Source organism: Schistocerca gregaria, chromosome 3 (genome assembly GCF_023897955.1).
Source record: "Schistocerca gregaria isolate iqSchGreg1 chromosome 3, iqSchGreg1.2, whole genome shotgun sequence".
NCBI classification, from domain to species: domain Eukaryota; kingdom Metazoa; phylum Arthropoda; class Insecta; order Orthoptera; family Acrididae; genus Schistocerca; species Schistocerca gregaria.
Genome location: NC_064922.1, coordinates 509,194,172 through 509,220,967, shown reverse-complemented (window position 1 = coordinate 509,220,967; position 26,796 = coordinate 509,194,172). Strand labels below are relative to the sequence as shown.

Below are 26,796 nucleotides of genomic sequence, written 5' to 3'. Positions count from 1 at the left end.
CCCCAACATCGTGCAGCCCGCCTCCAGTGGTGTCGCGACAGGCGTGAATGGAGGGACGAATGGAGACGTGTCGTCTTCAGCGATGAGAGTCGCTTCTGCCTTGGTGCCAATGATGGTCGTATGGGCGTTTGGCGCCGTGCAGGTGAGCGCCACAATCAGGACTGCATACGACCGAGGCACACAGGGCCAACATCCGGCATCATGGTGTGGGGAGCGATCTCCTACACTGGCCGTACACCTCTGGTGATCGTCGAGGGGACACTGAATAGTGCACGGTACATCCAAACCGTCATCGAACCCATCGTTCTACCATTCCTAGACCGGCAAGGGAACTTGCTGTTCCAACAGGACAATGCACGTCCGCATGTATCCCGTGCCACCCAACGTGCTCTAGAAGGTGTAAGTCAACTACCCTGGCCAGCAAGATCTCCGGATCTGTCCCCCATTGAGCATGTTTGGGACTGGATGAAGCGTCATCTCACGCGGTCTGCACGTCCAGCACGAACGCTGGTCCAACTGAGGCGCCAGGTGGAAATGGCATGGCAAGCCGTTCCACAGGACTACATCCAGCATCTCTACGATCGTCTCCATGGGAGAATAGCAGCCTGCATTGCTGCGAAAGATGGATATACACTGTACTAGTGCCGACATTGTGCATGCTCTGTTGCTTGTATCTATGTGCCTGTGGTTCTGTCAGTGTGATCATGTGATGTATCCGATCCCAGGAATGTGTCAATAAAGTTTCCCCTTCCTGGGACAATGAATTCACGGTGTTCTTATTTCAATTTCCAGGAGTGTATTTTCACAAACCACAGGAACGTTAGTTTGCTACCTGCTTGATATAGTTTAGAGAATTACCAGAACCGCTTAATTCTTGGGGATTATAATGTAATAAGATCTTTCTTTCCTGCTGATTTCTACATGATAGTCGTGTAATAATTTGCTTCATGGATCATATCACTTTGTTGCCCGACTTCAGTAATCCATAAAAAAGTTTTCTTTTTTCAAATGTTTTAGTTTCAAAAGTCAGTTCATTTGCAAGGAATCATTTGATTTCCAATTTATTTTTGAAACTTGGTACTTACCAGTACCATGGGCCACAGCGCGACGTACACTTAGGCTTATTAGTATATTGTGTATAATAAAAAAGTGGTCTTTGAGCGTTTCTTTGTTGAGGTCGAGGGAAATATACTACTTGAAAATAATAAACTAACATTTAATGCCATTTCACACAAAAATGGTCTTAGTTAAGACAAATATTTATTGTATATTGTATAAAAATCGATGTGGCTGTCCATTTCTACTCTTCAGTCAATAGAAATAGCATGATACTCGGCCTAGTCGTTTTTCATTCCATTACAATAAAGAGGTATACGAGGCGTGTTCAATAAGTAATGCAACACCTTTTTCGCGGCCAATGTCGGTTGAAAATGTGCAAAATTTGTTGTAGAACATCGTGGACTATCCCCATTTCAGCCACTGTAGTTTCACGACGTTCCGATAGATGGCGGTGCTGTAGGCTACGCAGCCTTCAAAATGGCGCCTGTAACGGAGTTACCTTCTAAGCAGAGTGTTGTCATTGAATTCCTTTTGGCGGAAAACCAAAGCATCGCAGATATTCATAGGCGCTTGAAGAATGTCTGCGGAGATATGGAATTGAACAAAAGCACGGTGAGTCGCTGCGTGAGGCGTCTGTCATCATCGCAGCAAGGTCGCGCAAACCTGTCAGATGTCTCGCCTAACGGCCGGCCGCTCACAGCTGTGACTCGTGCAATGTTAGAACGTGCGGACACTCGTCCGAGGTGATCGACGGGACACAATCAAACACCTCGCTGCACAACTGAACGTCTCTGTTGGTGGTGCTGATGCTTTTGTCCACCATTTGGGGAATTCAAAGGTTTGTGCGTTCTGGTTCTGCGCCGCGTAGAAAGAAGGCCATAAAGAGCAACGAAGGCCGACATGTACGTAATAGTTTGCGTGTTACTAGGCAGCTCCTGACAATTTTTTGTCGAACATCGTGACAGGCAATGAAACATGGGTTTATCACTTCGAACCGGAAACAAAATGGCACACCACTTCTCCAAAGCAATTCAAAGCCGCACCCTCAGTTGGTCAAGTCATGGCGACGTTCTTCTGGAACTCTGAAAGAGTTATTCTGCTTGATGTCCTCCCTCATGGTGCAACTTGGAAGTGTTTGTGCTGCTGTTAGGAACTGAATAAACGCCTTCAGCTGTTCGTCGCCACAAAAAAGCAAACGAACTTCTGTTTCTCCACGACAACACTAGGTCTCACGCTAGTCTGCCCACACGAGAAGAGCTCATGAAACTTCAGTGGACTATTCTTCTTTATCCACCCTAAAGCCACGCACCTTCCGATTTCAAAATGGTTCAAATGGCTCTGAGCACTATGCGACTTAACGTCTGGGGTCATCAGTCACCTAGAACTTAGAACTAATTAAACCTAACTAACCTAAGGACATCACACACATCCATGCCCGAGGCAGGATTCGAACCTGCGACCGTAGCGGTCGCTCGGTTCCAAACTGTAGCGCCTAGAACCGCACGGCCACTCCGGCCGGTCTTCCGATTTCCATCTGTCTGGGCGAACGAAAGATGCACTCCGCGGGAAGCAGGGCGTGGAGGTTACTGATGCAACAAGACGTCGGCTCCGACGCTGACCAGTATAATGGCATACTGGCCGTCACAGTAAGGTGGCGGGCGAAAGGTCGTTGTGTTGAACGGAGATTATGTTGAAAAATAGGGTTTTGTAGACAAAGGATGGGGAATAGTATGGTGTATTGGAATCCTAAATAAAATCAACCAGCTTTCGAAAAAAGTGTTGCGTTACTTACTGAACGCCCCTCGTATCGCATGCACTCCATTCTGAGTAGAACCTCGGCTGCAAATTTATATGCCACATCGCAGCTACACTATGTGGTCAAAAGTATCCGGACATCCCTAAAAACATACGTTCTTCATATTAGGTGCATTGTGCTGCCACGTACTCCATATCAGCTACCCCAGAAGTCATTAGACATCGCGAGGGAGCAGAATGGGGTCCTCTGCGGAAATCACGGATTTCGAACGTCATCAGGCGTCACTTATGTCATACGTGTGTACTCGAGATTTCCACACTCCTAAACATCCATAGGTCTACGGTTCCCGATGTGATAGTGAAGTGGAAACAGGAAGGGACACCTACAGCACAAAAGCGGACAGGTCGTCTTCGTCTGTTGACTTACAGAGACCGCCGACAGTTGAAGACGGTCGTAATGTGTGATAACCGAACATCTATCCAGACCTTCACACAGGAATTCCAAACTGCATCAGTATCCACTGCAAGTACTATGGCAGTTAGGCGGGAGGTGAGAAAACTTGGATTTCATGGTCCAGCGGCTGCTCATAAGCCACACATTTACGCCGGTAAATGCCAAACGACGCCTCGCTTGGTGTAAGGAGCGTAAACACTGGACGAATGAACAGTGGAAAACCTTGTGTGGAGTGACGAATCACGGTACACAATGTGGCGATCCGATGGCATGGTGAGGGTATGGCGAAAGCCCAATGAATATCATATGCCAGAGTGTGTAGCGCCAACCAGTAATATTCGGAGCAGTGGTGTTATGGTGTGGTCGTGTTTTTTATCCAGGGCCTTGCACTCCTTGTTTTGCGTGGAACTATCACAGCACAGGCCTACATTGATGTTTTAAGCACCTTCTTGCTTCCCATTGTTGAAGAGCAGTTCGGGGATGGCGATTGCATCTTTCAGCACGATCATAATGCACAACCCCTCCTCAGCGCAGCACTCCGTGAAGATAGGGCTGCCATTCCCAAAGAAACCTTCCAGCACCTGATTTAACGTATGCCTGCGAGAATGGAAGCTATCATCAAGGCTAAGGGTGGGCCAACACCATGCTGAATTCCGGCATTACCGATGGGGGCGCCGTGAACTTGTAAATCAATTTCAGTCAGGTGTCCGGATACTTTTGATCACATAGTGTACCTTGGTTTCCTACGAATTTGACAGTGTGGCTACCGAATGATTTCAATATTAAAATATTTTGACGTGGAATAATATGATGTGCATCTCTTGACAACATTTCTTTGTACGAGACTGTTCCTGTTTTTGATGATTCTGTTGCTGGTTTCCACAACCTCGTCCATGTATTCACCACGCCAAGTGACATTTCGCCTTAACTCCGGCGTTAAGACTTTTTTTAATAACTCACAATATATGACATGGGTTAACGGAAGTTACTTCCAACATTCCCCTAAAAATTCGTTGTTACCAATCTGTATTCAGGTCCGTGTATGGGAAGCAGGCGATCGTCATGCATCATCCCATGCATCTACTGTAATCATGAGTAACGATGGGGCAAGTAAAAGCCAATTTGGCCATTCTCCTATATTTTGACACTGTTGTTTCCTCATCAGCATGGAAATTAGAGGCAAATAATACAACTTTGTTGTCTTTCCATTGAAAAACTAACTCAGTAGAAGATATTCTGTGATCATAGCCACTCCTTGCCACAAATTTGGTTTTTAAAAAGTTTCGAATCATTCTTTTGCGATTACCTCTACTTACTCCCCTAACTAAATCGCTTTCCCGTGTCATTCTATTTGAAAATGGCCGGGATGTAAAGAAAGTGTCAAAAAAACCTTTCTATGGATGTACTAGAAGTCTCTGATCATTTAGGGAACAACTATCTCTCTGGTCCATACATGGCAAATACTTCTTCAATCTTTTCCTTCCTTTTTGATAAACATCACATTCCATTGTGTGTATCCTTTCATATCTGTTGTACACCACAATTTGTATGTACGTTCAACAAGCTTCATTTAGTTACACTGTTACAAGGTGCTTTTACCTTGAGAAATATCATTTAAATTTTTGGAAATCAAGATTTTGAGGTCTCTGAGCACTTTTTCAAACTCAGACACTTACACAGCTTTGCCAACTGGAGTTCCTTGAACTTTACTGTGACTCTAGTTGTGATACCCTGAAGGTGACTTATAATAGCCAACGACAAAATTGATACCAGTAAGTGGAATCAGCTCTGGTGCCTTGATATGCGCTGTTTTATTTTTTGTACACCATAAATATTGATCTGAAAAAAACATTACGCTTTCTACAACAGAAGCCAGTATTTCTGAGAAAACATCTGTTGCTGAGTTACAGTGTCAAAACTTCTCTTCAGTGACACTAGAATGGTAAGTGTATTTCGAAACTGTGGTCTCCATACCTCTTTTCTTCAATTTTACTTAGTTTAGAAATGTCCCCTATATTATATTCCTTTTATCATTAAAATGGTCGGCCAGTTATTGATTCAACATATCATTTGCGCAGCTGTTAGCTAGCTTTCAAAAATATCGTCAAAATTATTTACAACTGTAGACAAGTCTTTATCTTCTATCTGATCATTTTTAGTGTTAGTAACCGTATCATTGTCGAAAAGGACGTCTTCAGTCAGTATTTTAAATATTTCTGTTTCAGTTAGGCCTTTGGCATACTTTAAAAAGATAGTGACATTTTGAAAACCTAACGTAAGTCCACTAATATGAGTTTCATGGATAAAAAAAGAAACAACTGTTCATACATTATTTTATGCAATTTTAACTTACATGTCCTGTTGGTATAAAAAGAGTTTCAGCGTACTCAGGACACAAAAATATAGACACTGTAACAATGTTGATGTAAATAACATTAGACAACATAAATGCATTGCAACATAAGTTACCTGTTTGATGACTGGAGTCCTCCAGTTTTAATGAAAAAGTAAAGACAAATCACGATCACATGTGACAAAATATGTAGCTGTAAGCTATATACATAAGTCAGTAGTGCCAACATAAAAATTTTAACTGATCTGTGAACAAAATATTATGCTTTGCACTGTTACCTCATAGCTAGATAGTAAAGTATAATGTGTATTACTACGGCTCTAAAACGAGAGGTGCCTAAGAGTTCCGTCGGGGGCAACAGATGAATATGCGAGCAGAGAACACGGAATGTGGACAATCTTACACCCTGCATGCATAAACGTTAAATGTTGACTGAAGCAATTGTGTTCCTTCAAGATAGCTGGCATACTGTGACCTCGCCACATTCATACACTGAAGAATGAGCATGAATCTGCATTTCATGTAAATCGGTCACTGGCCGCTTGAATTTTGATGGTTCATTTATTTTTCATTAGCGCTAATCTTCAGTGTAATCACGTAATAAACATACTATCTATACTGTCAAAATTATATCTGTTCGTACTTTAGGCTTCAAAAACCCTGTTCAAGGAGGACTACACCATTGTTCACAAAAAGTAGAAATAATACTATCTTTGTTTACCAAAATTATTTTTAAGGTAATGATTCCTGGTAGCCAGATAATAGGTTAGTTCGAATTTCAAAGAAAAAGTATCTACTTACTTAACAAGGTGTTGCTTTATTGAATGTATTAATCAACCACGCAACTGCCCAATGTTCCCCTCGAAATTGAACTTTTGCTGGGGTTTAGAGTTTTTATCAGCTTCTCAAACGACAAGTCAAGGAACTATATTCGTAATAAAAAAAGTTTACTATGCACTGATCTCTGTCGTATTCTCTTAACCTCCGCTGTCGATGTTTGAGTGCCTAAGATTTTTCTGTGTCTCTCCTCGACGAGACCCTTCCTTCTCTGTTTTTTTCAAACTGTACATACCGCGATTCACGTGCTCTCTTTATTTGTTGTTTCAAACTGGGAAGACTCGAAGTGTGAGCACTATTGTTGATTTTATAGGCGGTGCAGTTTAAAACCGAAAAGTACTTGTTCTCCAGATATGGATACAAAATTAACGTGGTCACTTACATGCTGCCACGGATTGTCATCAGCTATAGAGCCAACCCCGGATATACGATATTTCCGGACCGACGCAAAAACTTGATAGTGGCCCTCCTCTTCATTCCCTCGAGCGTTTGAGATAGGACGTCAAAAATTTAAAAAAAAAAAAGATTCATCAAAAAATGTTCATATTGTAGCGAACATTTTTCTGAAGAGCCTGATGTATAAAATATGTATGTTCGAGGAAATGTAACGCATGTTAATTGATGTTAAGTGTGCCAAGGTGTAGTATAACGCCTCTTCGCACAGCATTTTTGTATCACACGTCACCGTCTTTCGCTCTGTGGAATTCAAACGTGTATATTTTATAATGGAAGTCATCAAACCTTTATTCAGGACATCGTAAATTAAAATGTTCTGTTTAGCCTCCCCTGCTCCCAGTCGGCTCTTTTGACAGCTTAACCCCCTTCAGGAATCTCAAAATTAATACTGAGTGCGATTATGTGTATCCAGAAGAATACGAACTCTTCAGAAAATATGCGCTCTTTATTGCCTATTAGCTAATAAATTTCTCTGTTGTATGACATAAAATTAGATATAGGAAACATAAAACCAGTAAAGACAAGAGACAAGAAAGACAGTACACATTTCTTCAAACCTTGGGTCCCGGCATTATTGTCTTTAATCTTGCACAACTTTCTATGAAAGGATCTATTACCTCATTAAAGTTTGTCGAACATTTTGCTACATGAAAAAGTAATATTTCGTTGTCTAATACTGTAAAAGCCGTTAATACGAATAGTAATCAAGACTGGTGTGGTTTTTTATTTGATTACGTCTATTTTGTCACTGTCTGCTCGATAAAACGAAATAGGCCTTTCTAATATTGCAGCAGTAGCACACGCCAAATAAGCGAGACTGTTTTGGCACAAATGGTCATTTTTATGTATCTCATTTGCAGAAATAACACTACAGAATTTAATTTACGAAGTACCAATATCAAACGCCTATTAGGTCTACTACAAGCAAAAAGTCTTATGCTAGGAAAAATTTATACATTTTATTTATACGCTCGTTACTCAAGCACGAGATCGAAAAGTAATAGTACGAAATATTTGTACAAATTTAGAATCGTCATATTCTTCCTTGTAATTCGTATGATGTCCCGCTTTCTCCTCCTTCCTCGTTCAAACAATCAATTTTGTCATCACTAAAAACTTATTCTCCAGTTAACTTCACTAAACCTGGCAGAATCACCAACTTAGTTAGCCCACGTTTAATCTCCGGTTAGGCATAACTGCGTTTTCATACAACGCGTTCCCCACGCTATTCCGAGAACAGAACTTTCAGCGGCTGCTAACCGGGGACTGTACAGCTGGCCCTTTGTACTCTACCGATACGACAAAAATTTTCTTTCAGAATTTCATTTTCTTGGATACGTAATCTTTCTTACTTTTTATTCCTGTTAGTCGTTTATTTCCACTCTGCTACCGGCAGTCTTAATCTAAATCAACCACATAATCAGTGACTGATATTCACCCTTTCGGGTTAATTCAGCTCAGCTCGTATAACCCCATTCCGTTTTATCTGCGGGAAAGTCTTTTGTGTCTAGATGCGATGGGAATTTCGCTGGCAGAGACGTCACGTACACTATGCACGCATTCAAAAATCAACTTACGACTCGTTCAGAAATCAGGTTAGAATCTGTTCAAAAATGATCCTAAACCAATAGGGACGTGTTTCAAAATCATATGATAATCGATAGACCAACGTACGCTGGATACTAGGCGCTTTGTGAAATAATGTTTTCTTTCTTCAAGAATATGAAATATGTATTTGGCGCTCCCCTGAAATTTCAGCGTAGCAGTCTGAGGTCATCAGTCCCCTAGAACTTAAGAACTACTTAAACCTAACTAACCTAAGGACATTACACACATCCATGCCCTAGGCAGGATTCGAACCTGCGACCCTACGGTCGCGCGGTTCCAGACTGAAGCGCCTAGAACCGCTCGGTCACAGCGGCCGGCTGATTGTTTGCACCCCGGCGTAGTCAAACACCTACATGATCCAAACTTTGTCAGAACATGATCCTCGTGGGCCGTGCGGCATCATTTTTCTCATAAATAATAGGTACTTAATTAGCGATTAGCGGGCTCAATGACGTTTCTCAAAGCAAACTGAAAAATCACTCCGTTTCTCGAAAAGTTAACTTCGTTAATTAATTAACGAAGTAACAGTCTTGTACCAAGCTGTGTGCTCATCGTTCACACATGATCACGCACTCATTTGTGTTCTTTTTGAAACCATATCTCCAAAAAATAACAATTTCTCTCAGAGTTTCTTTGCTGTCCCTTAATTCCAGTTTCGAGCGACGCAGAATGTAAAGTTTGCGGAAAAATGGTATGTTATATCCGTTAATGGTTCATAACGCGCATGAAAATTTCATTGGCAGCGCTTTCTTAAAATGTTTTTGTTTTGGCGACAGCATATCAAAAACTCTGCATCCTGCTGTGTTTCTCCAGTCACCCTCTGGGGTACGTGTATCCGCCGGTTTTATGTTTCACCTTCGATTGTCACTGATCACGTTGCATGCAGCATTTCTCGGGATTACGGCCACCACCACTTGGGTGATCCCGCCGCGCGGGGGCGAGCAGCTACAGTGTGAGCAGCTACAGTGTGTGGGAGTCGCAGTCGGGTCAACGCCCTCCTCGCCGTTGCTCAGCCTCTACAGGTCGAGCGAGATATCTCTAGCGTGGCGGTGCGCTGAACTGCTGTCGAGTGCATTGCACAATTGCCAATACCATCCGCCAGGCAAGGTATTATGTCGCAGGACACTAGTTACGCGGGGCCATCATACTTGATAAATTTGTAGATTTTAAAAAGGCGTATTACTCAGTTGACAGAAATACACCAATCGACTTTTTACAGGAATCTGGACTCCACAATAAAACAACAGAAATAATTAAAGTGACTTTAATACAACATGAAAAGAAATCAAATCAGGAGTAAGATAGGAAGACGTCTTATCGCCCTTTCTTTTTAATTTCACTATAGAGGATGTAGTGAGAGAATGGAGAAAAATCCACAGTATTTAGGCTGTTGAACTAGTAAGAAACCCAAATAAAATGATCTAGACCGCAGATGACATGGCATTCATTACTGACGCACTGGATAGCGCCAAAGAAAAAAATCACAGACCTCCAGAAACAAGCAGATAAAATAAGATTAAGATATCGTTTGAGAAAATAAGTTTCATGACAAATATCAGGAAGATACCCCCCGCAAGTCTTAAAAAATTCATAACAACACAATATCTAAAACAAACTGTTGTAAGTAGCAGAAGAATGGATAACAAGCAACACAAAGGAAACTACGGTCACAGAAAACGCAGTACATAAAATGGAGAGGGCATTCCAAATGACAAAAAACATGTAAACAAAAAACTTCGTCCTGGAGCACAAGGCTAAAACAGGAATAAGTTGAAAGAATAATTATAAGAAAAATACTGAGACCTAGAAGTAATAGTAATGTTGAACACAAGTTAAGATCAAACAAAGAGCTCTGTTTGAAACGAAGACTACAGTTCTATGGCCACATACCGTATGGATTATAACAGACTAACCAAGTAGCTTACTAAACAGTTGCAAATCCACATTGTGCATCGAAATTGTCAAACATATGATAAACACAGGAATTAGAATGGACATAATGCATTACAGAATACATTTTCGAGAAGCAACACAAAAGGCAGGATTTCGGCAAAGAAAGAGGTCAGCTAAAGGAAAAAAGTGGACCCAGGAAGAAGAGGAATGACGCTCTCGATGGATGAAATAAGTCTGGGAGGAACGAAAATTAAACACAAAGGAGCAAAACCAAAGTTGCTTTTATGGTACCCTCCAAAAGGAATAAATGAATAAACAAATAAATAAGGGCCTCAGCGATATCGCCTGCCGTTGGTCGCTTTCTTCGACCTCATCATACTCGAGCGATTTACCAAGCAATTTCATTTAGTCTATTGAACGGCACAGTTTGTTCACTAATACTTGCAAACAATAAATCAAAAAGTGTAATTTATTAAACTTGCTTTGAAATGTTTTTTTCGGAACTGTAGGCTATGTTGTACAATATTAGGCCGCAGGCTCAACGATTGTATCTGAAAATTAGCCTGTTCCTACCATGCAGGGTGTTCATTTTAACTGAGGACATTGAAATATCTCGAAAACTATACATATGATCAAAAAAAGTTATAATTCCAGTTTGTTTGTCTCCGAAGGGAACATTCAATGCTACCACACTCGACCTCTGATCCAACCCCTTGTGTGGCTTAAGGGGAGCAACTTTGAAATTTTCAATGGCAACCACCGTTTTTCATTGCAGATTACGGTTCTACGGCAAAATCTACATACGTTTTGTCTGAAGCATTTTCATCATTTCGCCATAGATGGCGTTGTAATCGGAGGAATAAAAATGGGTACGCAATCTGAATTTACGACATGCTACTCAATGGCCCTTCATATCCAATGGCACGTGGGACCCCACCTCCATGCTGCGAGGGTAAGACAAACCACTATTTCGTAACTTTTCTAATTGAAAACACGATTCGCAAAGTTCTATTTCTCCGACATATCGAACAGAGGCGACTACTCTACGCGCCACGTGTTGTGAACTACAAGTATCATAACAGGCGGTACACTGCGATCGAAGCTCACGAATCGTGCAGACGTAGAACTGATAGCAGCTCTAAACGTTACAATTGTTGCGCAGTATTTATTGCCTGCATATCTACCTATCATTTGGAGACTTGCAAGTGGACAATGAATATTGCAACCATAGGAGAAAAAAATTGAAATTATTCTGATTTACGGAGAATGTAGGAGAAATGTTGAGGCTGCTGCTGCTGCCGCCTTGTATGCCGAGCGCTTCCAGAGACAGCTCGTTCGTTCTTTTGCAAAGTTGTGAACTGCCTTTATGTCTGACGGCAGCGTACAGAGCGGCAAAAAGAAACGAAACAAACGTGTTACACAGGAGAAGCTAGTGGAATGACTGTAATGGAGGCAGTGCACTACAACCCAAGGATATGAGCGCCCGCCAATTACACCGCGATTCCGATATGTCTGTCGGTAGTATTGTCACAATACTTCATCGTCGTAAGTATCATCTATACCACGTGTCACTGCATCAGGAACTTCATGGCGCCGATTTCCACAACCGGATAGTGTTTCGCATTTGTTGAAGTGACCATTCACAAATGATCCCCACGTTCTTTGCCGAGGTACTATTTTGCGATGAGTCTACATTCACAAACTCTGGAAGCGTTAACCAGTATAACATGCCTTACTGGGGTGTCCTCCCCCCCTCCCCCCACCCCACCCCACGTTTCGATATGTCGGAGGAATACAACGTTGCGAATGGGATTTCCAATTAAAAGTTATGAAATGCTGGCCTGTCCTACTCTCCCAGCTTGGAAGTGGGGTCCCACGTGCCACTGGATATTAAAGGGCCATTGAGTAGCATGTCGTAAATTACGATTGTGTACACGTTTCTATTCCTCCGATCACAGCGCCATTTATGGCGAAACGAAGAAAATGCTTCAGACATAACGAATGCAGATTTTTCTGTAGAGTCGTGATCTACAATAATGAACGGGGGTTTCCACTGAAGATACCAACGTTGGCCTCTGTCAGCCAAACACGGGGTGGTGTGTGATTCGAGCGTGGTATCGTTGGATGTTCCCCTCCGAGACAACCAAAATGGAATCTTAACGTTTTTTGATCCGATGTGTAGATTTCGACATATTTAAATGTCTTCAGTTAACGTGAACGCCCTGTATGTTACAACTATGTGCCATTTTTTTTCAAATGAATTATACATTTCTTCGTTATATACATTCGTCAAATTTTTATACGTTTTCTTATGTTCCTTGCTGCTAGCACAACAGCTTGACATACACACGGATGTGATTAAGTTACTGTAAAACTGTGTGTACAATAATCACATAGAACATGAATATGTACGTCAATAAGTTTATAGCCAAGGTCTAAAGATTTATAATATCCCTCATTATGTCGGCTTCTCACGATGACAAATTGATTTGTCGAACCATGTAAAGCGCAATAAAAATATATTTGCAACTGATGACTGAATTTTGTACCGAAAAGTAGATACTGCAGTTGCCGAAAAATTACAGCCATAAATAAACTAATATCGTGAAAAAATTGAAGTGAGACGATGAAGAACTTTTCAATATGTCTTCTAAGGGTCTTTCCCACTTGTTTAGTATACTCGTATATACACTTATACAACATATATATTTAAAATTGTGTAGCTTACGTCTTCCGAACGTTTATTAGAGCGTCATGTACAAATTTGAAGTAAATCGGTCTAGAACTTTTCGAGGTTTTTGATAACAACCTTAAACTACAACTTCTCTTCATTTATAAGTAATATCTAATTAAATGCCGCACATTTTAAAGAAATTGTAACCTGCATCCGTCTGAAGTAAATCAACAATGAACTTTTGGTAGCAACGCTAAACTACCACTTATCTTTATATAGTAATATAGATATTTTCAGTCTCAAGAGCTGTTAAGACAGTTTTTTTATTGGAACTCAGACACAGTCTGTGAACCCCAGACAATGTGATAATTCATACTCTATCCCATTCAACAATTCTTTTCACTATTTCACCTGTCACGACACATTTATTACGTCGCAGATTCAGAAGTTCTGAACGAATTTCACTTTGTAATTTCTTGTCTTTACATTTCATCGAATTCAGTTGCGCATAAATATTGCCTTTCATAACTGTGTTACTGCATAGATCCTAACCAAGAAAATGAGTGCACAAGGCCATAAGCTTTTATAACGTGGTATGTTGTTGCTCAGTGATGAAGTGCCAAACTGTGAACCCAAAGGAAATGGGTTTTATCTCCACTCCCTCAGTTATCACTTCTTTCACCTCTAGCAGTGTTCGCTGATGTGACAAATGCCGGATTGAACCGCGGTTCTGAACCCACGTTAGATTGCAGGTCCCACTGTAACTGGCTGGGTAAAACCGTTCAAACGCTGGAGGAAGGTAACAGTATACCATACCATCTGAAGAAGGATGACAGCTTTACCTTCTTCTGTGTTGTTTTTCTCAGATGGGTTTCTGTGGGCCTGATGGGTGAAGTGAAGATGGTATTCATCCTCGTGCAGAATATTAACAATGAAGTTCAGTGTAGCGGAAGCATTTGGCATGGAATTATATTTTCTGGTTTGGTCTAAGTCAAAATGAGCGCAGGTTATCGTATTTCTTCCTCTGCTGCTGCTGCTGCCATCCCGTTCCACAATTTCGCCTGAAGCAGTTACTAATTATTGTGAGGCACTGGATATTGCATTGGTAACATAATAAGTGTTCATTTGCCAGTTATGGGCAGTTTGATATCTTCATTCTCAACGCTGGCTTAAGTTGATAGTGCGTTTTAGAAACAGCTACATTGTTAGCTTCCTTGTTTATCAGTAGCAGTGGTTTTTACTGTCCAGCCGGGTGCAGACCTTTACGTAACGCGATATTTCGACAGCGTACCTTGCCATCATCTTAAGATAATACCTGTAAAATTCGCGTCTTCGCTCTTGGACTCGGCATACAATATCGGGCGTTGTCTCCCTTGCCTTCGTGACTTTGCATTCGTGACAGGGAGGTATGTTAAGATACATATGTAAGTAACCCTGAACAAAAATCCCTAAACACTTAACGCAAACCCGAAATAAACAACCCAAGAACAAGAGCCCATATCGACCAAAACATTACATACTAGGATCTGCCGTGCACCTGTGGCTTCACAGTCGTGACACGGAGATGTGAACAAGCTGCATATATACAAGATTCAGGATTTAAAACACACACTTGGCAAATACAAGGCAGGACAATTTAAAACAACGTAGTAACAAGAACCCACACTCACCAAAATATTACAGACAAGAATCGCTAAAAATAGCGGCGTGAGTTTTCTCCCCTGCCCTTGTAGCTTTATAGTCGTAACATGAAGGTAGGACCTCAAAAGTATTTATAAATAAAGTATGCACAGATCAGGCCATCTCGTCGTATGCAGCCAGTGTGGTCGTACGCCTGGCCGTCTGATATTTCATTCCTTGATGGTGTGTCCTCCGACAGAACTTGTTGGCTGCATCTCGAAGAGCTCTCGTAGATAGGGAACACCAGCGAGCTTGTGCAGTGCCATTCTGCTGTACAGTGCTCGAGGTCATCACACGCTGCTTGTAGGTGTCGCTGCATCGTCATGGCATTTATACTGCAGGTATACAGCACTGTATTGCCTGCATATAGTGCCATGATATCCGATTATCCTGGGAAGGTCAGACATGTACAGCATGTATAACTTTGGTCCGAGGAGTGAACCCTGTGGCACTTCCACTGTGATGTCCCTCTTGGCGTAACCGCCATCCTGGGCGCAGATGCAAAAGGTTTTTCTCTGGAGGTGCAACTGGAAGAGATGCACTTGTGACACAGGGAACCCAAGTACTAGTAGATATTAGAGGAATCCCTCGAACCACACAAAGCCAAAGGCGCAAGAGATGTCCAGAAAGATGGCTCCAAAATACTCTCTATGTTCAAATGGATCTAGGCACTATGGGACTTAACATCGGAGGTCATCAGTCCCCTAGACTTAGGACTACTTAAACCCAAGGACATCACACACATCCATGCCCAAGGCAGGATTCGAACCTGCGACCGTAGCAGCTGCATGGTTCCAGCCTGAAGTGCCTAGGACCGCTCGGCTACCGCGGCCGGCCCCTCTATGTTGTAGAGCACATAGCGTCTCCTCTACCAACCTCAGAAGTTGGTGCGTGGTAACGTGTTCTCTCCAAAAGCCAAATTTTTCACCGGAAGGAGTTGTTCTGCCTCTACGTGAAACATCAGTCTTCGAAGGTAATAGCCTTTCGAGTAGCTTACATGAGGCTGGCAGCAGGCTGACAACTGGAAGGTGAGCATAGATCTTTACCGGCCATTGGCAGCACTGTGACGCCTGCGTGTTTCCACGCCATGGGAACATCTTCTTTAGCACGATCTTGTTGAAAATCTCTGCTCTATGTTCTACTTAGTGGTAGGAGTTATTTTACTTCAAGATGGTTCAAATGTCTCTGAGCACTATGGGACTAAACATCTGAGGTCATCCGACCCCTAGAACTTAGAACTACTTAAACCTAACTAACCGAAGGACATCGCACACATCCTCGCCAGAGGCAGGATTCGAACCCGCGACCGTAGCAGTCACGCGGTTCCGGACTAAAGCGCCCAGAACCGCTCGGCCACAGCAGCCGGCTATCTATTTTACTATCTGATTCATTACAAGATAGGGCTTGTTCGCTTTATTGCTGTGTACATTGCGAAGTAGTTGTGTTACCTCTTCCCCATATGCCGGATCGACGGCACCTTCGTTATCCCATATTTGAATATACTGTGGCAGGCGTGTGGCTACCTCTTGGATGTGTGCCAAGTCTGCCACTGGTCGAATATTCTCGGCGAAGACATCACGAGAGCTGCTTCTGCCTTGGTGTTTGTCCGTGAGATGATGTTTGCCCCTACTGCTAGAGGTAGTATTGTGATTTCCACGACATAGATTTCACCAGGCGCTGTGCTGATCCGTCATCCAGCCCTTCAATGACACAAGACCTGCAGCATTTCGTTTTTCTATGGTTTTCCACTGCAGGCTGCTCTTAGCACATCTTGTTGAGGATGCATTTTGTGGCTGGCTAGGTGCCACTCACGTGGCTCTTCATGGTGGTGATGGCAGCCAAGATATCTGGGCAGGGGGGAGCGGCCTAAGTCGACACTTTGCTTGACTGTCGACATCAGGTGGTGTGGGTGCTATGACAGCCTTCAAGGCACTGTTGATGAAGTGACACAATGTCTCATGTGACTATGCCTCATGTCATATACTGGATAATGTTCTTTATATTATCTGAAAAAGCATTAACAACTGTATACCAGTAAGATTGAAATAATAATAATAATAATAATAATAATAAGTCTTTGCTGTTAGATCTAGAAGCATCCAACTCACATTTCGAGGTGGTGGGTTACTCTGTACTGTTACTGAAATGAAATAAAGTGCCTCATATCTGCTGCCACTGTTGGCATGAATTCCTGCTGGAAGTCATCTCAATTTGTTTTACTCATTTTGAGATCTCTCTCTGAGTTCAGTGTACATCATCCCGGACAGACTTGAAATTAGTGGGATGTGGTCTGATGGTTGGACAATCCCAGTTGAAGCTGTCATGAGCAGCAGGATACCGCTCTCAATTGCGATGTTGAGGACAGCGGTGTGGCATTCTCATGTGAGGATGGTGTGGTCGTTTGACACCACAATTATTGTTCCATGGTCTTCTGTAGCTCACAGTAGGCGACACTCACTAGTGTTCATGAATTTCGAGTTTCAGGTGGCATGTTTGGCTTTTAAGTACCCCATGGCGAAGATTTTGCTGTGGAGAGACAATAGCTCCCCATTGTCTGCTGGCTTGAGAATGCCACGTGGTGATAGGTATGCTGACATGAAGGAGACGTAGGTGGCTGATATCTCTATTGTGACAGCAGCTGCCTCTGATGCCTTGAGCATTGGTACCACGAGCATGTGGCGTCACAAGATGTTGCTACATCATGCCTCCTTTATACTTCTACCACTCCCCATTCATTCCCTCACTAGCTGGTCACATGCACCATCGGGTAGACTGTGTGTGTGTATTTGTGGGAGGGGGGAGGCGAGGGCGAATCGCCAACTGCTGGGTACGAACTCTGGTGTCCCAGTACTTCAACCACCCCCATAAGTCACACTCAGTTGACATTGTGACTTAAGATGGCTGAGTGCTGGGTCCCATACTTTGCTGAGAGTGAAGTTCGTTAGCTCTGTTGATCAGCTTCCTTTAGAACACAGACCCTAAATAACGAGGTCTGTCGTAGCACTTCTGTTTGTTCATATATCATTGAGTTCCCTGTAGCCAAGCAATGTTCTGCGACTGCAGATTTTGTTGATTGCCTAAGATAAGTGTGCCGGTTCCACCTTTCTTCAACTGTCTGCACAGTCTGCCTTACCACATTTGCTTGAAATACAGTTGACACCCAGTTTACAGAGCCCCAAGTCATCCTTCAGCGTAATTTCTTGGGCTTCTTTTTGGGGTGGACATAAAGTGCTTTTAATGCTACGCTGAGGCAAGAGTCTTCCGAGTTTGTTCAATACATTGCCATTGTCTTATCCTCTTCATCTTGCTCTAGTTTCTTGGGCCCTTTATTCTGCTTGAAAGCGTGTACAGTTGTTTCCCACCAAATCCATTCATCTTCAATACGTCCTTTAGATGGTGAAGCTCCCTTGGTTGGCTGTCTTTGTCTGATATTGCAGTGGCCCTGTGGACCAGAGTACATGGCACACTGCCACATTGTAAAGAATAATAGCAGCTGGATTTGTGGAGACACAAATAGCTTTCCTGTAAACACTGTGTCCCACAATGCTGCCCAGTTTGCACTTCAATAGGACATTCAAAAAGAGTTCACCATTGTGAATCTAGGGGTGCAGGGAGTTCAGCTAGAAAAACCCATGAAGCCTTTCACTGCTGAGTGGCCACATCATATCACAATTTGTGATCAACATATCTTGTAAAGCATGTTCGGATTCCAACACCTCCAGATGCCATTCTCCTTCAAAATGAGGTGTGCCACATGCACTGGTCCACATAGCCCATGCAGTATTGGACAAAGAAAGCCTGCCAAGCGAGTTCAACCACATTAAGGTCATATTCAAGGAGAGTGGATACTGTGGGAGAAAAATTCCTTATGCTTTTAAGCAGAATCTACAGTCAAATGAGTAGAACAAGATGAGGAGGATAAGAAATGGGATACCTGCTGTATACTGGCGAAGTATTGAACAAAATCATGAGAATCTTGGCTCGACATAACATTAAATGCGTTTTCTGTCCATCTCCAAAAATGTTTGCGCTATGAAGTTTGGTGTGCAGTAAGACACCTTCATGTCCTACAGCCTCTGTCTTATCACATGATTTCCATCCTCACTCTCAACACTCAAATGAATATCCTCCCAAAAAAGCTACTGTTTCGAGTGCAAAATCGACCAAAAAAATTAATCTCAATGGGAAGCATCAAATGTTATGGCTCATATCCTAACACTGAAGGGCTCACTAGATCCTCACTAAGACTCAGCGAAGTGTTAGCAACCTATTCAATTGTGCCAATGCGCTCAGATGGGTCACATGTCCTCTTACTTTTAATGGCTTTGCACATTCGTTTAAAAATATCAGTTTATCAAAAATGAAGTAGATGAAGTTAGTGTCCTAACAGGAGAAACCAAAAATTCTGTTTTGTATGTTAATGAACACTGATGAAATGAAATGAATTTTTATGTGCCACTAAGCTGCAACTTTGTATTAAGTTTTTGTACAAGTTTTACCAACAATGGAGGTTACTCAGTATGCACTGATGAGCCAAAAAATTAATAATTTAATAGTTTGTTGGTCCACCTCTGGAAAGCAATACAGCAGCTATTCTGTGTGCCATGGATTCAACAAGCTATGTACAGGTCACGAAATTCCCAAAAATTATGGGCTGGTAGTTTCTGAGTGTGGAGCTAGTACCTGATAGCATCTGAGATTTCCATCGGGTTCAGATGAGGTGAATTTTGTGGCCAAGACATCAGCTTTTACTATCATGCTTCTCAAACCACTATAGCACAATTCTGGTCATGTGTCACAGACAGTTGCTCAGCTGAAGATGCTATCAACAAGATGGTACACATTAATGTTCATGTAATCCACAGTTGTCATGGTTTCGAAAAACCATTTGCCAATATGATGGTATATCTGGACACAAACATTGAACTGCTGTTGCAAGAAATGTGATTCATCAGACAAGGCAATATGTTTCCACTTATCGGCAGTCATAATTGATGATGTCAATGGTTCAATAGGGGAACACATAAGGGTCATCTCCTGCAAAGGCCCATGCTCAACAACAAATGCTCTATGATGTGCTCTGAAACATTTGTACTTGGATCAGCATTGTGGTCTGCTATCAGGCATGCCACAGACCACCACCTATCTTGCTCTTCTAGAGCATGCAAGTCTCCAAACTTCATGTTCTATGATGAGTTGTGGAAGTCCAACACCTTGTCCCTTACTCATGGATTCACCATCCTTCAACCACTTTCCATAGATGCTCACGTCAGTACCACATGAGCAGCCAACTATCTTCACAGTTTCTGAGATGCTCATTCCCAGGTGTCAGGCCATATTAATCTGCTCTTTGATATTGCCATTTGCAACTCATATTATTGTTAGAATGATTCACCTTTCTCTCAACTACTTTCCTTACCACGAGACATGCTGACAACACTGTCAGGTGGCACTCAGTCTCACGGTGGCATGGTCATGATGTTTTTGCTCATCAGCTCATGTCAGTAATGGTCTTGTAAAAAAATTCATTACCAGTGGCATTAGAAATTACTATGTTGAAAATATAACTCTCAGATTTCAAATTGATTGCATTACCCATATAGTGTTCCCTTAAGGCAATATTAATGTGCTTTTAGAGCTCTTAGAAAATGCAGCTTCCTTCTTGGAAAAATATAACAGCCATATGAGTTTAATATTTTGAAATACTGACAGTAATTTTAGCATAAAGTAGGTGCACCTGCCAAATTTCCTCAGATCACAAAATATGTTTTTTAACTAGCGTACAGATAAATTTGCATAAAACAGAGCTCATCAATGCTTTATGTCTATCAGATAATGAAGAAAAACAGCTAAAATTACAGACAAAATAAAAAATGCCAACCTAGATATGTAGGGATTGTTAATCAGATGGGTATTAATGGTTGTAGACCACAGTAGAGTACAATGAAGGGGCCTAACTTACAATTTTACTGATTATGCTTCTCAGAGAATTGCCTTTTTCTTTGCAATATATTTAACAAGAGTTGCCCAACACAGTAGAAAGAAACATAGAATCACCAAAGAAAAGTAGTTGTAGAAGTATTCACCAGTGATTTGCACCTGCCCTGAAAAGATAATGAGTTATGTAAATCAACTTTGGAGGATCAAAAACAGTTAAAGAGAGAGATTTAATTATCTTAAACTTAAAAATAGATACAAATCAGAATTAATAAAATAAAAACAAATGGAAAATGATACTTTATGCAGTTGCACAACAAATGCAAAGCTGTTTGGAAAGTTATTGTGGCAGGACTGGCCACAAATAACAAAGCTACTTGTGATACTGTTAATTACACCAGTATAGGAATCATGTCTTCATTAATTCTGGCAACATAGGTTATTCACTGTAAAAAATGAAAATTTCAAATCTATCGTTCAAAAAAAATCTAGATTCTAGAAGGTACTAAGTTTTTCACCCAACACATTGAAAATGAGACAGAAGTTGCTTTCACTGAGTTACGCAGCTTTGCATTGACTACTTCAATGTCAGAAACAGAAGTCTTGTATAGCCCTTCGCATTCTGTTATTAAAAAGTAACTGACATATCACAGCTACTTTGTATGGTAGTACATTTGATTGTTATGAGCTGTTGTTTTCCACCCTGCTTCAAGATTACAATAGATGTTTCCCAATATGACAAACTATAACTACCATCCAATTCCTCTTGTGCCAATTTTATAAAAATGGTAGGACATTCTATGTATCAATAAACACTTTGGATAAACTTCCAGTATGGTTTAGGGGCAATCTCATAAGTGCTAAAAGATGTTAAAAAGTTGTCTCAACAATACTTGAAGCCTCTGAAACAGAATCATCTGTTGAGTGGCCTGAACAAAGGATAATGCTGTCTTTGTCATTAATATTTTACTGTAATTAGAAATTATTTATACAGTCTTTTCACCATTTTAATCTTCATTTGTGGTTTTGTAAAATAGTATTCATTATGTCTTACAGCAATGATTGTATAATATGGCACTTTTATTGTTCTTGTTTCAGATGGGACAGTGAAGCCACATTGCCACATCACAATCAAGTGTACACGAGAGGTAACTTTCACCAAATATTATATATTAGTGATGACTTCAGAGGTCATTGGGTGGAAAGGAGCTCAAGTAGAGGACAAAGTTGGCTATTCACTACCCCCTTGAGCTAGTTAATTCTGCTATTGTTTTGTTACTTTTTTTCAGTTGTATCACTCCACAGAAAAGGTTCCATGCGGTTTAGAGAATGCCTTAATTTCACAATAATATTTTCATGGATGGAAGTTTCTTGATGTTCACATGCTATTTGTATGCATTTTAAAACAGATGGTACATCTTTCACATGTTTAGTGCCACACTATTAGTTATGAATGTTTTATCGCCAGGCCAGGCCAGGCCAGGCCAGGCCAAGCACATGGAGGTATGCTGAAAGATCTTATCCTGTGGCCACTGCCAGCTACATGATGTCAGACTTGCAGTTCTGCCATGCCTGTTGGCAGCCACGCGACAGTCAACACATTAAATTACACCTATATTAGCATAAACTGCAGCTCCATGAACAAATGATCAGAATTGCAAACTTGGTAGATCAGCTAAGTTGTTGTGAATACCCATGTCTGGACTTATTGTGAACATTTAAGACATGTTAAAATGGTGTGTCATTCCACTTGAGCACAAATCCTTGCCTTTTGTAAGCAGTGTGCTACCATTTGCTTGGAATGGGTGATGTGTTGGAACATTGAGGCAGTTTCTGATGCATACACATTAAAGAAATACAGTGGTGGTCACAAACGTTCATTGTATCTTCTACTCTAATAAAGAATAGCGAGAATTAACTGATAGCCAAAAAGCCATCCATAAATATCAAAATCAGATGAGCTCACATGTTGAAAGATATTCTCTGAGTGATGTTGCAGTCTTATGATTCTTCTTAGTATTTCTGGAAGTATGACATCACTTCCACAATCTAATGAGTGTGTAAGAATGTCTACTCTCATAAATATGTGCATGGCTTTATTTGTGGCATGCTCCTTGTAGCTCAGGCTTTGAGCCATCCGACTGAAGCGGACACATTTTTATTTTATTTATTTTTTATACATACACCTATGTGTGAGAAACTAGGACGTGGAATGAGTTGAAGAACAAAGAAGTGTATTTTTATAGAACATAGTAGTCACTTTACAAAACAGACATAGGACATAACAGTTATTTTACTGGAACAGTTGCAGGAAAAGTACATAATGTAAAACTATAACAGAAAAAATTTAAAAATTATATAAAGAGAAGGAGTAACACATGTTGATTAAAACATGAGAAATATATATATCAAGACTTACCAAGCGGGAAAGCGCTGCAGACAGGCACATGAACAATATATATATAAAATAGAAAGAAACTTCCACTTGGGAAAAATATATTAAAAACAAAGATTCCAAGACTTACCAAGCGGGAAAGCGCCGGTAGATAGGCACAATGAATAAAACACACGAACACACACACAGAATTTCGAGCTTTCGCAACCAGCGGCTGCTTCGTCAGGAAAGAGGGAAGGAAAAGGAAAGATGAAAGGATGTGGGTTTTAAGGGAGAGGGTAAGGAGTCATTCCAATCCCGGGAGCGGAAAGACTTACCTTATATATTATGCTTCTCTTTCAAAAACTTCATTTAATGGAAAAAATGCTTTTTCATTTAACGAAAAAAATGCTTTTTCAAGTAAATGTATCTTTAATTTATTTTCAAATACTTCTTGGGCATTTGATGGAGTTTGGCAATGAATAAAACATTTTAACACTGGAGTATTGTACACCTTTCTGCACCCAAGTTAGCTCTTTTAGTTCACGATGGATGTCAGCCTTCCTCCTTGTGTTGTGATCATGGAACATTTCGTAAGTTTAATAGTGGTCAGGATTGTCTACCATCAAACATATAATTGAGTAAATATATTGGGACATTGCAGTAAGTATCTCAAGCTTCTTAAACAGATTATGGCAGGAAATGCTTGGGTGTAATCTGCACATTATTTGGACCACCTTTTTCTGCTGCAGGAAGAGTTTCTTTGATGAAGATGAATTGCCCCAGAAGATAATTCCATAGCACATTATGGAGTGGAAGTACCAAAAATAAGTAGATTTTGTGACACTGATGCCTCCAATTTGTGAGGTTGTTCTAATGGCAAAAGCAGCGCAGAGGGCAAACGTTTTATGGTTTGGAGGATATGATGATTCCAGCTAAGAATTTGCTACAACATAGTCTTTGTATTTGTTGACTGTCGTGTAAAATAGGAATCTCTTGTGGGACTTGGTTATCTAAGCTGAAATGGGTGTAATTGGTTTTGCTTAGGTTTACTGTTACTGAGTTTACTCTGAACTAGGTTAGAGAGTCCTGAAAGCGATTTGTTGGATTCAGCTTCTATTTCTGTGGACTGTTCGTTATTTATTACAATGCTAGTATCATCTGCAAACATAGCAAACGTGGATGTTTTGTTTGTCAAAAGTAGATCGTTTATTGAAATTAGAAACAGCAGTGGGTTGAGTCCCGATCCCTGAGGGGCTCTATGAAGTTCAGTATCCCAGTCGGACTCCACATCCTCCCTTGCTATGCTGCTCTAATCAAGAACTACATTCTGCTTCCTATCATTTAGGTAAGATTGTAGCCAGTTTTGAACTGCCACTCTGATGCCATATTGGCTTGCTTTGTTGACAAGTATTTTGTGATCCACACAGTTGTAAGTCTTACAGAGATCACATAAGATACAGAGTGGCTTCATTTATTTTTTTAAAGGGCTCTTCAGTAGTGAACACATGTTTTTGGAAACAGAACTGTCTGCCACTGAGAGTATAAAAATTTTCAAGGTGCATCACAATTCAGGAATGAATAATTTTTGTCACAATTCTGTAATGGATAATTTTTCAGGGACTTTTGCAAAAATGGTCAAAAGTGATATGGGACAATAGATAGCGACGTGTTGTGTCTCCCTTTTTGTGGAGTGGCTTCATTATAGCAAGCTTCATTCCATCTGGGAAGACACCCTGATACATAGAGGCATTAAATAATGTAGGCTAAAACTTTGGATAGTTGATCAGAGAGGTTTTTACCAGTTTATTGGACATATTATCTACACCAGATGATCCTTTGTTTTTTAATAATGCAATGGTTTTCTTTACCTCATTTCTGGTTATGAGGGATACACTTTATTACTTACTGGATTGGGAAAATGCTGTCACAGTATGTCCATGGAACTTTCTAAAGAGACATCACAGCTTATTTGCGCAACAGCACTTATGAAGTGGTCATTGAAAGTTTTTGCAACTATCTCTTGATTGCTTATATGTTTATCATCAGTATTTAAAACAAAGTATATATGTTTATTAGCACTACTGACACCTTTCTCACTCCTGTTTATATTTCATATTGTTTTGATTTCATTACAAGATTGGTTGATTTGGTATTTAATTACTTTGCTTAATATTTTGCAGTATTTTTATGATCTGTTTGGGCAGGATTTCCTGAAGTTTTAGAGTGAAGTACAGTTCACACTTGTGTTTGTAGGATCCATGATTTTCTTGGAGGGAAACTTCAAATAATGATGCAGTTTCATTGCTAAACAAATTATATTTTGAATTGATATACGTTTCTTAGTATGTGCGAGTCAAATTTACATTTTGGAGGCATGACATTAAGGCATTAATTGTTTCATCATAAATATGGGCCTGATTACCTTCCACTGGGGCTCAGTTTTTTCTGGCAGGTAATCATATTATGAATGGTAAGTCTCTGACCATCATGATCAGAGAGGCCATTCAGTATTTTACTAATGTTGATACATTTCAGATTCCCTTGGTTTATAAATATGTTGTCAATTAGGGTGCTTGAATTAGAAATTATTCTGGTGGAAAAATTGAACAATGGGACAAGATTGCAAATGTACATAAAATTTTTCAGATATGACTTCCCACTACTGTGTGTTAGGAAGTTGCTACTGAAATCTTCAAGTACAGTGACACCTCTTTTAGAATTAAATAGATGACGTAAGAGCAAGTCGAGCTGCTTCGAAAAGAGGTCAAGATTGTCTGAGGCACTAGTGTGTTGAATAAAAGCACATAGTAGTTGAAATATAGTAGTAGCTGCAACAATCACCAGATCATAATCTGCATTGTGTAACATCATATTACATGAAAGAATGGTCTGGCAGTTTTCAATTAGTGATACTCTTATCACTACATGATTAATGTAGCAGAATCTTGGTGTTATATTCTGACAAGGCAATATTCATGTTACTGCTTCTGCCCATTTGAGGGTGTCCAAGGGATATTGTCTTACAGCACTTGGGCTATCAGTCTCCATAGTAATTAGTATAGAGATATGAAAGTGGATGGGCTGCTATCCATTATGTGATTTTACTGATCTAGTGCTTTCATCATTTACTTGTTACCAGTACATTTAGTCACATAAGGCATAAAGTTCATTCTTTTGAGCATTATCTCATGATGTTTCAAAATGGCTAAATGTGAATTTATCCTTTGAATTTTTGCATTAACAGGGGCAATGGATATAGAAAAACATTTTACAGAAACAATCAGAAAAGATTTTGGTAATGTAAACTAATCAGACTCTCATCTGTTTTTCAGATAGCTGGATTCAATGGACTGAGTGATGCTTTTAAGCGTCTTGACTTTAGGAATGCAGTTCATGATGTTAGACGTTTCAACTATATCTGTAAACTCCTTGATCTCTTGATCTCACAAAAGCTTACCATGCTCTCTGGTTGTGCACAGAAGGTACTGTTCAACATGCTGGAAGAAGTTGCTTATCAAGGTAAGCAAAATTAATTAAAAAAATGTGTTCTTAAAGATGCCAGTCTTATTTATTCAAACCATCTTTCTCAAAACCTAAATTATTTGTGTGGCCACAAAAATAGCAATTAATTAAGTAATTACAGTGTCTCCAAAAATCACTAAGACTGTGATCTTGTGTTGCAAAGTACTTGCACTGTAACTGTACAATTAGTA

At 40.6% G+C, this 26,796-nt stretch overlaps 1 protein-coding gene across 1 annotated transcript in view; it reads left to right on the top strand.

Annotated features, from left to right (window-relative positions):
• LOC126354672 (F-box only protein 32) overlaps window positions 1-26,796 on the top strand; it is a 499,741-nt gene that overhangs the window by 454,238 nt on the left and 18,707 nt on the right. The window contains exons 4-5 of the mRNA XM_050004470.1: window positions 21,805-21,854; window positions 26,416-26,602. Coding sequence (XP_049860427.1) covers window positions 21,805-21,854; window positions 26,416-26,602 — 237 coding nt within the window. The remainder of the gene's footprint in view (window positions 1-21,804; window positions 21,855-26,415; window positions 26,603-26,796) is intronic.